The 15544-nt window shown below is 38.9% G+C and overlaps 1 protein-coding gene across 2 annotated transcripts in view; it reads right to left on the bottom strand.

The window, feature by feature from the left end:
• Positions 1–15544, bottom strand: part of NOD1 (nucleotide binding oligomerization domain containing 1) — a 58666-nt gene that overhangs the window by 8703 nt on the left and 34419 nt on the right. For both annotated transcript variants that reach the window (XM_075212417.1, XM_075212416.1), the window contains 5 exons: positions 12288–12371; positions 9615–9698; positions 8055–8138; positions 3517–3600; positions 773–856 (listed from right to left, as the gene is read on the bottom strand). In XM_075212417.1, the coding sequence (XP_075068518.1) occupies positions 773–856; positions 3517–3600; positions 8055–8138; positions 9615–9698; positions 12288–12371 (420 nt within the window). The remainder of the gene's footprint in view (positions 1–772; positions 857–3516; positions 3601–8054; positions 8139–9614; positions 9699–12287; positions 12372–15544) is intronic.

The raw sequence follows: 15544 nt of genomic DNA, 5'->3' as shown, positions 1-15544 counted from the left end.
TTTGATAGTTGTAAACCCAAAAGCGAGACATGTATATTTAGTACAAAGTCTAAAATTATGTGCATCACATAAGAATGTACATTATATATTAAATGTGCAAATAACAGTAATATTTAAGTGTTCAAACATTATTGCTTAATGAATTCAAACAAGAAATCTGTATTTTTTTAATTGCGACTTGGAATTTCTCCATTTGAGTCTATGATCAATATCAAATTTTATTTTGACCAAGTAGGCAATGTAGAGGCTCCCATTAATGTTAAAGGCACTGTAACCTGTATTTTTACATTTTCCTTTTAGACATCTGTAATGGTAATATTTGAGAGATATATGTGTAATAATATGCTTGTTATAGCACATTACAATTTTACTCACAAAAACAGTTAATGGAATATGGGTAGAGTTCACCTATCAATAGATTGCAAAAATCGTCCATTCTATCGTATTCACATGTGATTATCATATCATGATGCAATGGCTTCTGGGAGTGGTCTAGTGGCAATAGGTGGGTATAACATAATTGGCTACTACTACTGCCTGTACTAGACACAAATAGGCAAAGTACAGTTTGAAGTTAGAGTGCATAAAACTGTTGATGAGTGTCTTTAAAAATATTAAGGTTCTCTGTACAAATTACTTAAAACAACCATATGTATATTGAAAACTGTGAAAGTTAAATCCTGCTTAAATATAACTGCACTTCCCCATAAAATCATTTTCTAGCAATGCAAAACATCTTAACAGGAGACTGTAAATGAAAAATGATAATTACCACAATGTTTCAAGAGATGTGTTGTGCTGTAAAGCGTCAGCGATGCTTGTACCTCCTACAGTGGAAATCTCATTGCAAGCCAGACTATAGAGGATTAAAACATAAAGTAAATTAGATGACTACAAGCGGAGGAAAGGATACCCAAACCCCAAAACCACAGTGAGAGAGTGTTTGCTCAAAAGTATAAGAGCAAACTTATAGGGGAGGGATTCAATTAGCCGCAAAGTGTCTCCATAACGTCTGTGAGACACTTTGAGGCGTAGATTTGACAGACCCTCTATGGGGTGCGAGGAAAAATAAGCATAATTGCCGGCAATGTGCATGACGCAATGGCCGCACGGCACAATGCCGGCAATGTAATACCCCTATTAAATGTATTTTGGACATATAGACTTAGGAGTAAAACAGTAATAAATTGTATATATATTATACGTATCCAGTAAGTAGCTTTGCCACCTCGCTCTTAAAAAAGAACTTGTGAAATTTTATAATAATAAATTTATTAAATATATTTTTTTTTAATTTAGACAGCATTTAATATCACACATAGGAAAACTTATAGAATCATATTTTCCAATAAACTCCTGAACTCAGGTCACAGAGCTTACATGTCTTTACAAACCTAACAGGCAGTTGCTGATGTCAGACAATCAGATTCTAAGCCCAGTTTGCTTTGATTGAAATCATTTATTGTAAAATCTAATTTATGTATTTCTTTCATTCTTATTTATTTATTTTTACTGTAAAACAGCTATCATTAGTATTTCAATTTCATAATAGTTTGCTTGAAAGCCTATGTTGTGCAGATAATCCAGTTTAAACTCATCTAATGAGAACATGGTTCCTCAACATTTTTGGTGAAGAGTATTTGTCCCCAATTCTCACTCTGCTTCCCCCCTCCCACAAAACCAAATTTGCACTAATGTCTCAGGACCGCAAAATGAAACCAAACTGCCTCCTCCAGGGTGCTGTCTGCTGTCCCTATATGGAGAAACAGGCTCTAAATATCAAACTGAAATCTAATTACAGGCTGAGAACTTATAAACACAAAAGTCTCAAAAAGATACTCGGTGATAGTTGCTACAATAACTTGGGAGCATAACAAGAGTTCTCTATGGACTCCATAATAAAATGTAGTTATAGTGATATGGGAAACAAGTCATCTTTGGGGTTAAATCTATCAGACGTGTATCCTAACAAGAGCAGGGTACTTAAGGCGGAAAATAAGTAGAGCCAAACTGCAACTTCCATAGTTAAAGCCTTTTGTGTAATTGACCCAGAGTGAATTTAACTAAAGATAATGGCATGCCACAACAGCACTCCAGTAAGTGTAGGTACATGTAGAACGCCACTTCCTCTAGCTGTTGGGGTCTCTTCAGGCTCTGCTCTCGGCCCTCTGCTTCTCTCTCTATACCTCTTCTCTCAGTGTACTAATACTCTCCTTTGGACACAACTACCACCTCTATTAAATACACTCAAATCTACCTCTCCTCATTGACCTCCCGCTTTATCTGGTATCCCATGTCTCTAACTGCCTCTCTGCCATCTCCACATGAATGTCCCAATGCTACCTAAAGCTCAACATTCCTCTAGTCTACATCATGGTGACAACATCACACTCTTCCTAGGTCCCAATGCCCACTGCCTTGGTGTCATCCTCAAGTATGCCCTCAGCTTTACTCCACACATCCAGTCACTCATCAGGTCGCCTCCTTCTTGCCAGAACATGCCGTTTCCTCACTCTTATTGAGAGAATGGATAAGGGTTTTAGTAGCATTCAATTATATTCCACTTTGACTACTGCAGCCCCCTGGTATCTGGCCATCCCTACCCCCTCTATCCCCACTGCAATCCAAGTGCTGCAGCGAGACTCCACTTCCTCTCTCACAACTCCACATCCACTGCACCACTTTGCAAATCCCTTCACTGGTTCCCCATTACCTCCAGAATCCAATTCATGTTATACACCGGCACATTCAGAACCTTCACCAATACCGACCTCTTATACATCTCTGACTTGTCACAAGATACTCTCCCTCTCACCCTCTTAGAACCTGCCTTCGATCTACGCCTTACCTTCTCTCTGATAACCACCTCTCACTGCTCCTCCAAAACTTCTCCCATGCTGCTCCACACTTACGGAAGTCCCTACTTCACTTGACCAGACTCTCCGCCAACCAGCAAAATTTCAAGAGGTCTCTCGAATCCCATCTCTCCACTATAGACAATCCTACTCCCTGACACTACTCCTTCTGGGTCTTCTTCCAACGACCGTCCCAATTTCCGACTGTCTTAGCATTGCCCTCTCCCTTTAGACTGTAAGCTGTTCTGAGCAAGGCCCTCTCTGCTGTCTATCTCATGTGTGCACCTCCTTTGTAAACCTTGTATGCGATTGTTCTGTTTTATGTATGATCTGTATTTTGTGCAAGTTGTTACTCTAACTGTCTGACGCTGAGGTTTGCTGCGTCTTACAAGTAAACAATGATGATATTGATCTTTAGCTGTAGTGTAAATTTTAACATTCAATGCATTATTTCTAATAATAAACAAGTTTTCATAATGAACACTGACGTGATGTCATCAAAACTCAGATATTATTTACAAGAGTTTATACATACCGGTATATTAACATCACCTGTGCCTTATATTATTATAATTTAATTTTTTTTTTATAAAGGTCAGAATATAACAGAATAATAGCTAAATGCAAATATGGTATTTCATACAAAATAATGAAGATAAACCTTAGCTCTTTCAAAGTGGGGTGATTCCTTAGTGCTTCTGCAAACGCCTGTGCCCCTTCATCTCCAATACGATTCCCCCACATGCTGCAAAGATAAAAGTTCAGTACTATGTTATAAGATTATCAGAACATGAAGGCTACAGTGTCCCTATAACTAGCAAGTACAACTATTTACAGGAATCTCCCTTACCTATATCTGCAGTGTTCATAAGTGCAGAAATCAGTCTTTCTGGCTAAACTGAACCATTATCAAAGCTGCAGGTATAGGTAAGAGGGACTCTTTGCAAGTACAAATTTCTACTGGCTGGCAGCAGGTGCACTTTACATAAATGTCATTAAATACTGTAAATCATTATCTTAATATAACACACATGTATGTTTATAGCACATTATCACCAATTGTTCTATCAATTCTGCTCACTGTACCAATTAATAGTTTCTTGTGAGAGGCCGTCTGTGTTTAACCCTGCATTGGAAATTATTTCATGATTGTGCTTTTTTAACTACATCTGCTGTTTGTTCCAAAGAACAACTACTCTTTCAGGTAAATGATCTTTATTTGAAAACCCCATCACCAGCTAGGAAAAGTGACACCTTATTCTAACATCTAATATATTCTTATAAATACTCCTCTGTAATCTTTAAGCTTAGGATATATTTCAATGCCATGGAATGAATGGAAAATTAATATAAATCAGTATTTCACGCTGTTTGTGGTGTTTGAATAAATGGACTCTACGGACTTTAGGACTACCTAATTATCTCCTGAACCAATCTGCCATTCTTTATCTACTTAAATGTGACAACCACACCCTGTCTCTTCTTTCCTCTAAATTGTACATATGCAGTTGCATGAGTCTGTCAGACTTTGCAACTTACATGTTCCACCTGTGAGACATGATTCTGGACATGTTATGCAGTCATACAGTAAGCTAATCAAATAGCCAGTTCCTAACTAGGACCAGGAGAAAATGCCCAGTCACTGGGTTCCAATATGTGCTGGACATTCTGGGATGTATGTGCTGGACATTCTGGGATGTATGTGCTGGACATTCTGGGATGTATGTGCTGGACATTCTGGGATGTATGTGCTGGACATTCTGGGATGTATGTGCTGGACATTCTGGGATGTATGTGCTGGACACTCCACAATATAATACAGTATAGTATATAATACAGTATGCTGAACAGTGGTGTGTGCATTTCATGCTCCTGTATTTACAGGTTAAAGTGAACTTTTATACAGAAGCACTTCCGCTCTGAAGATGCTGCATGCAAATTCTCCATTAAAGGATAATTCCTTTTTTGGTGGAACATTTTGAAATGTAACCTTCACACCCTTGACTCACTTTAACTTAACAGTGGGGAGCCTCCTCCAAGACCCACATTTTCTGCACTGAAGGGGTCTCTGAATAAATCAGGTCCCACAAAGGAGATCCTGATTTGCAATAGGCAGCAAACAGAGCCCTATGTCACCCCTGTGTTCTGCTCCCATCATTGAAATGTTTTGGGCAGTTGCTATAATGGTCCCAGTGTAGCAGTGGTTAGACATGGGATGCCTTATGGCAACGGCTGTAATGACATGAGGGTGGAGCTGACAAAGGCTTGTGGCCGACTCTAACTTGAAGGCCCAATTTCTTTAGGCACAAAGGTACAGCACGGAGAATGGGGATCTCCGAGCAGTGACCCACTAAGTTACGGCAAGGGGAGTCAATGGTTAATGTCTAAGAAAAATATAGGGAGGATCACGCATCAGTGCCAACAATGTGAACAAACAGCATTCAAAACAAATAGCAGTTATGTCACTAGGAATTTTCTCTTGGTAGACAGACATGAATCAGCTAATTCTGTGCAAGACATTACTATGCTAATGTAGTTACTAATAGATCCACTCTACATGTGATCTTTTAGTAACAAAATCAGAGGAGACCTATAGGAGTCTCTTATAACTATTACAGGTCTCCCCTGGTTACAAAGAAAGTTAAATAGCAAAAACAAGAAACACAATAAAACAACTTCCTGTTTCTACTCATATAACTGCATAAGACCTGGTTATAAGTTCACCTATATGGTATCTTGATATCTCTAAACTTATATAATTTTCTGGGATTGATCCGAATATGTACAATTAAGCAAAAGTGTATTTTTGCCTATTTGTTCCCAAGCTAAATGAACATTAAATAAAAATTTATACAGCTCAATATGTTACCAAATGAAATATATAGATGTCTCCAAAAAAATAAAATACACATTGCTTGGGTAGGCAATTAGATGAAAAAGGATTCCCCAAAGAAACTGATGCAGCAAAGAAACAAAACATGAAAATTTGTCTGGTTATTGATGTGCAGACCAAAAAATGTTTCTGAAGGAGTAATGTTATCTGTATCTGATTCCAGAATAATCTCACTTTTATACGTTCATTATTCACAATACAACCAGCATCTGCGTCTGAGTAAAGCTGTTCCTTCTTCTGTTGTTGTAGAGACCAATACTACCAAGTGTATATTCTTAGCATGGATTTACAAGTGGAGTGAATAACACTGATTATCTCCTTACACTGACACCTTTTAAGGGGTGGGATATATTAGGCAGCAAGTGACCAATCAGTTTCTGAAGTTGGCAGGGGGCTACCATTACCACAATAAGTTAGAGGAGTATATTATCTAATATACAAGTATACATTCTTGTATGTCTATTCTCACCATACTGAAGGTTCAGCACTGCAATGGCTACTTTATACTTGCTTGATACCTCTTTAGAGACTTTTACTGTGCCTGTGCCAGGAAGTAGTCATAGCCATTAGAAATCGCCTAGCACTCTGGTGAATGACGGGAGCCATTCATCAGTCAGAGTGCTGAAAGCACCACACATCCGGATTGGTGGATAACTGGCGGCTTTTACCAAAGTGCTAGGACTGGTCTAATGGTTCTGAAAACTTGACATGGGGCATGGTCAATGAGTACCTGTCACCACTATAGGTCAGCAGTCTGCATTGTATTTCCACAAGAGTTGGGGAGATTCTTTATGGGATCTCTGTTTATCACCCAGAGTGTTTGGGGGTTTGCCTAGTGACTAGAGACTTGGGTGTCTATATTGTATAGTGGTCACTAAGATGCTTTACATAGTGTATATTAATCACTCGGTGTAGCCTCATTTATAGCTTAAAATAATCATGAGAGTGAGGGGATATTGGGAACTGTGCTGCTCTGCTTAACAGCAACTAGAAGATGCAAAACACAACAAAATTAAAGTATAGGATGAGACCCAATATCCACTTGCTGAGAGCTGGTAGAAATAAAGAGATTCTGTTTAATCAGTAAAAGAAAATCTCATTCTTGTCCTGCTTGGCCAAACTAGGCGCACTGATGTATCTACTCTGTACTTAGCAGAGAACGCTATCACTCTCCCCAATTCCTACCATTAGCCCTTATAAATGTCTGGCTAACGCCACCATTTTGCGCTGCAAATCAAAACGCTTTGGCATAAATCTAAGGCCAATACAGAAGTGGAAGCTGCTCAATCAATTTATAGGCTATAGCAGGTGCTTAAAAGGGTGGGGTTATCCTAACAGGAACAAACACACAAAACTTTCCCCCAGCACACTGCTATAGCCAGCAAAGGATCTGCCATGTCTACTGTAGATAAAAATGCAAAAGTCTTAGTTGCACACATTTGCAAATGTATGTTAACGCCCAAATATATGGGAGTCTCATTGTTTAGAGTTAGAACCACCCTATTAGCAAAAGTATCATGGAGTGGCGGGTGGCTTTAACATACATTTGCAAATGTGTGCAACTAAGACTTTTGCATTTTTATCTACAGTAGAAATGGCAGATCTGTTGCTGGCTAACCAGTGTGCTGGGGGAAAGTTTTGTGTGTTTGTTCCTTTTAGAAATCTAAGGCCACCAGCAGAAACTGAGGTAGAGAATGTCTAAGAGGATTCTTGCGCTGACCTTACAAATGTACAAAATATTCATGTGGGCATTACCAGGTAATTATATGTATAGTTACTACTGGTCACAATGTTGTGGGCACTGTATACACAAAGACTGTCCAGTCTGACTGTTCTAGGAGAGTAAAAAAAAAAATAGGGATGCACTATAAACAACTTTTATTTAATTCAATGTTGGACCAGGAAATTCCTATAGTGGGCACATGGTACCCCAGTTCAACGCTGCTTATATCTTCTAAAAACACCCAAATCTATTTCTGTTATACAGAAAATCATTTTACTTCTGTGCAATATTTAAATACTGACTGCGTACACAGCTTACTGTGCTTTGGATTTACCAATGTGTCCACCATACTTAATGCTCCCAGTGAAATTAGTTGGGCACAAGGATTGTGCTTGTGGTCACCAGACAAAACGTAAATATATTATAGACACAGCCGGTGAGCCAGTACAAGACAAAACTGAGGAACAAAAAGCTGGAAAGATGGCGAAAGTGGCATTCATTTCTAACAAAATAAGTTATTCTCTGTTTTATGATATCACAATAAAACAATCTTTTGAAGTTATGGTGATAATTACCGACTTACCCAATGTCACATATACTGCTGTTCTTTGGTAGAGCGTGTGCAATACATTTACCTCCCACAGAAGTGAATTGATTGTATCCCAACCTGTACAAAGAGCAAATATGTGATTAAACATCACTTGCTACTCAACAACACAATAAAAGCTTATTTCACAAACTACAAAACTGCAACACAAATGCTCATTTGTGACGTTACGCTTTGACTTTTGTCCAATGTGCCTAGTTTTACAGGGAAGCGCAGGGAATTGAAGGGGAAACTGTCAGCCTCTGCAGAGGTGTTCCTACGCCTAGTTTTGCAGTGAAGTGTAGAAATGGAATTTTGTGTGATGGTTCATTTAAAAAAAATAGATAAAAAAGTGAGTAAGCCGCATTGACGGGCAGTATCTGCTTTGTGACTGCTCCTGCCTTGGATTTCCTGACACTTCTAAGGTAATGGAGTATAAGTCAGATCAGGGTCAATCGGCTAGTGCATACAATGTGTAACTGGATTAACAACTGATTAAAAGAATGATTCATACTGTAAATAAACTAAGTTTATAAGTGATGCACAACAGGATTCTCTTTTTGGACCAATTCTGTCTAATTTGGTTATAGATTATGTAAAATTTGAATTAATAGTACCGTACTTTATCTGTATTTACAGATGACACATAATGATGTAGTAAAATAGAGTCCATACAAGGTATAGGGGACCTAGATAAATTGGGAGCATAGATAGCAACATGGAAAATAGATTTCAATGTGAACGTACGGGCTCTAGAATTATGCACCTTATACGGAACACTACTAGGCGAATATATGATGAGTAAGGATCTAGGTATAATTGTAGATCACATATTTAGCAGTATCATGCAATGCCAATCTGCTGAATCCAGAGCCAGCAGGATATTATCATTTATTAAAAGGGGGATTGACCCATGACAGAAAAGTATAATTTTACTTCTATATAAGAAACGTAAAAATAATAAAGAAAGGATTTGACACAAAACAGAACACATAAGGCAGTATAGTATGTAATTGATGTTTCCTTATTAGTGCAAACTGGAATACACATTATAGAATTTTGGGATTTTTTTTGTAACCTTCTTCTGGATCAACAATATAAATCATATTCCATGGGTGTAGACAGTGCATTTTTCAGGTACTCCCTGGTAAGCAGGGGTGCATAATAAAGGCATTGTGCTTCCCCGTTTTGGCACTCTTGTAAATTAACCTTTGAGTATTAGAGTAAGAGAGATGACCAGGAATGAAATGAGAAAATTACAAGATAATAGGATTTGAGGAGCGAGTCACACACACTTAAACAATAATATAACTTTGGCTTCTTAAGAGTAAATCCACCTAAAGTCTACAGATTTACACCTGGACAAACGATGTGAAGCAATGGAAACACGTAGCATAAAATATCGGGCAGCTTTATTATTAGATTACAATTTATGGTTGAGCCCATTGTTGCAGTTCAACATGGTTTTGCCAGGGTGCAAAATGGCACCTTCTAGGTGGATTTACCTAATATTAATGGTAGCTGTATAATGTAACTGAGGGTGATGTGTGTACTCACTTCAGATGTTCCAGCTTGGGGCATTCTTCAATGATTCTTGCCACATACCTGGCTCCAAAATCAGTTATGAGATTTTTGTACAAGCTACAGGAGACAGAAAAAACGGACTTAGAATGTATTGTTATATCCAGATAGACATGTGGAGCCAAGGAGACCAGATCAAGTGTTTGTGTCTTCAATGATTCTAGTCAAAACATGAAACACAACAGCCTTTGTAACAGAAGGACAATGCACAAAGGATGCTTCTTAGGTCGGAGTCACTGACTCCGAGTCACTACTGGGTAGCAAAAATGCTGTGATGTTACTGCAAGTTGCAGATTGAATAACTTACATATTATGATTACCATTTTACATTTGTGGCCCAGCTTCCTAATCATTGGCTGCATGTTAGTGCAGTTATGCCCCATTCATACTGCCTGAAAAACCCGGGTTTAGGTGCTGTATGAATGGTGCTAGTGAAAAATCCTGAGTTTTATTTAGACCTGGGACTTTTGGTGGGGTAATTCCCGTGTCGGCCCTGGTTAGCCTGCGGTATGAATGGTGAGACCCGGGTTTTTCAACCCGGGTCTCACATAAAGCAGCTGATTGGGTGTCTGGGACGGTGGCCCTGAGAAAAACTCTCCTCCTGTACATATACAGACGCTGAGTATTCTCCCTCTGTGCCAGAAATTGCTCCTTTCTCCTCCTGAAATGACACTGTGCAGCTGCATCAAGCTCTCGTTTGCTGTATAAAACAGCAAATAAACGCAATAAAACAGATTTGTGTCTGTCACCCATTCATTTGTATATGTGATACACCTGTTATACTTCTCTACTGCCGATACAATTTTAGGTCATTAAAGGGATTGTAGGGCATCAAAGTCCACTTAGGCAGTAACAATTGTTATGTGCTTAGATGTACCTGCTCCTCAGAGGTGTATGAAATTGCAGGAACTATACAACCCATTTAAAGAATAATAATAATAATAATAATAATAATAATAAAATCAGGCGGTATGGCTTCCCCTAAATCCCCTCAAAATAATCCAACTAGCATCAATGCTAGAACAGTGTAGGCTGTTTACATTACAAATGGAGTTCACGAGTATGGGGTTCTCAACAGAGAGGGAAAGGTGCATACAAACAGCTACCTGCCTCTCACCAATAGTGTTAGGGCTTTTACAGAGCATACTGGGTTGTTTGGGCTGGGATAATGAATAAGACTAGGATCTCTAGATTGGCACACACCCCATTGGTCCTACTATAATGTACAGCCACGGTCCCTAGTCCCCAGCATTCCAGTCCAAAAGAAAAAAGAAACATTTGTATTTCAAAAGAGGACTCTTCAATCCTGTGTCCACCACTTTTTTTAAATAAAGAAAAGCATATTTTTTATTCATCATTGATCTAATGTAGTCTCAATGACAAAACAAAAAAATCCCAGAGCAATCTCCATAGAAAAGACCCCTGCACACAAGTGCCGACTGGTAATACATAATTAAAACTGGGACTTCAGCAGCCAGCCAATCACAATCATTTTCCCTCACTGGAAGGTGAAAGGGAGTTCAGGGTCTACCAACTGCAATCACTTAGCACCAGTCCGGCTAGTGTGCAGGGAGGTCGTGTTTATGGGGATTTATGTGTTTTTGGAAGTTTGTTTTTTTTACTACGACTGCCAAATTTTTTATTTACTTTTTAATATAGTCATGAATTATGAGTAGAGTATGGGGTGTCCGACATATATTATTCAAATAACATATTTCAAAGCGGGTCCTTTTCTTACAAACTGTTACGGTACACTGGACAGATGTTTAGAGATCCCCGGTTATCACTATGGCGAGGCTGCTCATATATAAATTTATATATTTTTTACTTTAAAAGCATAAAACCAGGACAAGCACTACAGACTATGGTAGAGGGAACAGGCCCTATCAAGCTGTGTATCAGTGATATCCCCTCCCATGATACTTTGGCAAGCAGCATTGCTTGATTCTCCAATTGGTGTAAAATATTTGGCTAACCCTCCAGTCCCCCACCTAATTGACCTCCTCCCAGTCTCTCCCTACCCCCCTCCCACTCCTGTCCTCCCTCCTGTCCCCCTCCTACCTCCCTCCTTTTCATTCTCCTCTCCCCCCTCTCTGTCTCCGTTCTCCCCATTCCCTCCTCCTACCATTGCGTCTCTGTCAGTGCTACCCTCCCCTTAGATTGTACGCTCCTTCGAGCAGGGCCTCCTCTCCTTCTGTTCTCCACCACCTTAACTCTGCTCTCCAGCTCCTTGTCTCTTCCGTGAGGTCCTCCTGCCCTTCTACCCCGCTGGGGGCTCTCACCTCTCATCTAGCTGTACATTGAGCTTCTGAGTTACTGTGCTTTTTGTTAACTGTACTGTGCTGTCTCACCCTTTATCGTGTTTCTGTCTGTCCCTGTACAGCGCTACGGATACCTAGTGGCGCCCTATAAATAAAGATTAATAATAATAATAATAATAATAATAATAATAATAATAACCGATTCGCCAACCGCAATCACTGAAGTCTGTCTGAATTTACAAATCGACTACGTTGTTTCTCCCATCTCTACTCATCAAAGTGTCTCTGGAAATTATTGTATCATGTTCTAGTGTATCCAAAGACACCCTGCAATAACACTTTACTTTAGTGTGCTAAAATGTAGCCAGCAAAATACATTTATACTTGCCCAAGAAAAGTGATGATTTTATACTTGGTTAATTCCTCAGCCAAAACTTTTACACCCTCATCGGTGATCTGATTGACACTGAGCCTGTAATGCGAGTAAAAATGTAAAATATAAAATATATTCTTAGTACATAATCTCAAAATGTTTTATAAATCATGCAAACAACATGTCACAAAATAATACATTTACAAAGGACTAATGTTTTAATCAATATACTTTAAAGCATAGATATCAATATCTAGTGTGGGTTTAATTGAGACATTTTTGTCTATGTGACCTAGGGCAAAAAAAGCTTTGTATCGTGTTAACCAGAAGATAAGAAATCTATGTGACCTGGGGCAAAATCTCAAAAGTGCCGAGGACCCAGGAAACACCCAATATATTAAAGTTAACCTTTAAACTTCAATTAAAATGTCACAATGTAAATCTGGATATTTTGCTCTGCGCACTTCAAGATGCACGCTTACTAATTGTTTTTGGGGCGATACACCTGCAAACAAGAAGAATTCCTAAGTTTGCAGGGGTGCAGAAAAATCTGCAAAAGTGTAAATGTCACATCAAAGTCCAGCTTCCTAGCACTTCAATACCACTGCTTTTTATTTTATTTTATTAACGACTAAGTTTTCAAATATAACAAGGCAGATCTGTCAGAGACATTATGTACATACAGGAAGGTAACGATTACACATAGAATAAGCAGCAGACTCACAGTTCCCAATAAAGTAAAGTTGTAAGTGTGAATCTTATATATTTTAGGTAAAACAAATGCACATGAGCTAAAAAGGTGCATAATAAAATTTGGTAATAAGGAAGAGGGGGTGAGGGGAGGAAGGGACAGGAAATTGAGGTCAACCTCCAGGGGGCCTGGTAAATCCAAATAAATAAATACAAGGAAAAGGAAGTAGACAAAAAAAAACATCTAAAATGGAAAATAAATTAAAAAATGAAATAAGAAAATATATGTCAGGTACCAGGTAAGGTCACAAAGTCCACTAGTGGGGGAAATTTGGTGGAGTGAGGTGTAATAATATTATAGGTTCCAAATCTGGGTGTATTTATGGCTTTTATGGTTTAGATAAGCAGAGATTTTTTTCCATATTTGCACGGATCCATAGTTTACTGTACACTTTCTGCATGGAACGGGATCCATCTTATCCCAATGACTAGCTGCTAGGCATCTAACCACGTTGATGATCTGTGTAGCCAGCTTATGAGAGGTGTTATCCATACTCTCAATCAGTAGCCTCAAGAAGAACGACCATGGATTTTTAGAGGTGGTTGTTAAGGTAACATTGGATATGAGGATGGCTAGGTCTTCCCAGAATCTGGTGATTTTAGGTCATGTCCACCAGATGTAGAGGAAAGATCCTAATTCACCACATCCACTCTAACAGTGAGGATAAGTTGTGCCAGACATCCTCTGGAGTCAGATTAGGACTAAGTACCACAGATAATACATTTTATAGGGGTTTTCCTTAACAAGCGTTGCGATTGAGGACTTTGACACCCTCTCCCTAATTGTTGACCATGAATCCTCATTTGGGGGTCTGCCTAAGTTTGACTTGATTTCATGTTTAGAGATTGTACAAGATTGTTTAGCGTTCACCCCTGATTGGTTTAGTGTCATCTATGGCACTAATTAAGTTAGGGAACATTGGGACCGTCTATTATATGTGTCACTTTTGTGTACTTGAATATTTTTTCTACATTGGTGGAAGTGTACCTAGAGACGCACTTGTCAGCAGTAGTGCAACTGGATGGTGGAAATGAGTCCCAAGACTCCAGCACCTCAGTGGTCCCATAAAAATTAAGTCATTCTGGAAGTAGATAAAGGCTTGGCTCACCCCTGTAAATGAGCCCCACTACCCCTTCATCACATTTAAGTAGTATCTTGAGCAATTGGGCGGTATGTGTTTAACAATGGAATTCAAAACATTCCTGCAGCCTGTGAAAGTATTTTTCAACTGCCGTTACCTCATCAACTATAATATACAAAAATACAACATCTATGGGAGAACAGATGTGGACTGCTAAATAAAGGCTCTAAAGAGAACGCCCATGGGGAACAGATTTTGTCAAGCCCTGATTTAGACTACAGCTTTTGTTACACTCAGGCACACAAGCATATGGTTTTTATTCCTATAACCTACTCCAAAAAAAAAAAAAAAAAAATGACTCCTCAACATTTTTAATTTCATTTTCATTCTATTATAATGGCAATTCAACGTAGTAGTAGTAAATTGATATTCAAACGTGAACTTGCAAGTAGGGCAGCATCATAATAACAAATACATTTGACAATAATAAAAGTACATATATAAAAGCATATGTAATTTTATAGCATAAAACAGACTGAGGGTCCTGGTAATGAGGAAGTTTAAATGGTGCAACTCAAAAACGAAGTGACTAGAATAATAGGAACAGCATAGGGAGGTGAAACCAGAGCCTGGGGGACACCAATTAGATAATCAGGCTGCAGGAGGCAAGACCGAAGTGGCTACTAGAGTAGACTCCTGCTCATAGCACCTATGGCTCCTGCTCCCTTGCACCAAATGCGCCATGGATTTCTACAGCACCATGCTCCAGACTAGGTTGTTAATGTTTTTTTTCTCAATTAGACAAATGTTTACAACGTACGTATGACCCAAGAGAATAATCTTACATACATCTAAAAAACCATTTCCAGAATTCGCACATATCTCACGCAAGACACTGCAAAAAATTATTTTTTGGTCTTCCCCAAAACAGACTCAAACCGCTACAATCTATTTTGCACGCTGCGGCATGATTGATTTTCCTTGCAAATCATTATTCCTCTGTTGAATCACTCTGTATGTCTCTACACTGGTTGCCTGTTTCTACCGAATCCAATATAAAATACTTTTACTAACCTACAAGGCCATCAACAAAGCTGCACCAACATACATCTTCTCTCTTGTCTCAAAATATCTCCCAACTCGGCAACTCCGTTCTGCACAAGATCTGCGTCTCTCATCCACCCTCATTACATCCTCACATTCCCGGTTACAGGACGTTTTTCGGGCTGCACCCACTCTATGGAATTCTCTCCCTCGCACATTAAGACTCTCCTCTGGTCTACAAACTTTCAAGCGATCTCTGAAAACCTACCTCTTCAGACAAGCTTATAATATTCCTCAACCACCCTCTTAACCTCACTACATTACCCTATTACCACCTGTTACACAATTTCACACAAGATAACTACCCCCTGACCAACATTGTTGTGTGACAGGATC

This window comes from Mixophyes fleayi, chromosome 5 (assembly GCF_038048845.1).
Source record: "Mixophyes fleayi isolate aMixFle1 chromosome 5, aMixFle1.hap1, whole genome shotgun sequence".
Taxonomy (NCBI): Eukaryota; Metazoa; Chordata; class Amphibia; order Anura; family Limnodynastidae; genus Mixophyes; species Mixophyes fleayi.
This window is presented reverse-complemented; position numbering and strand designations above follow the sequence as displayed.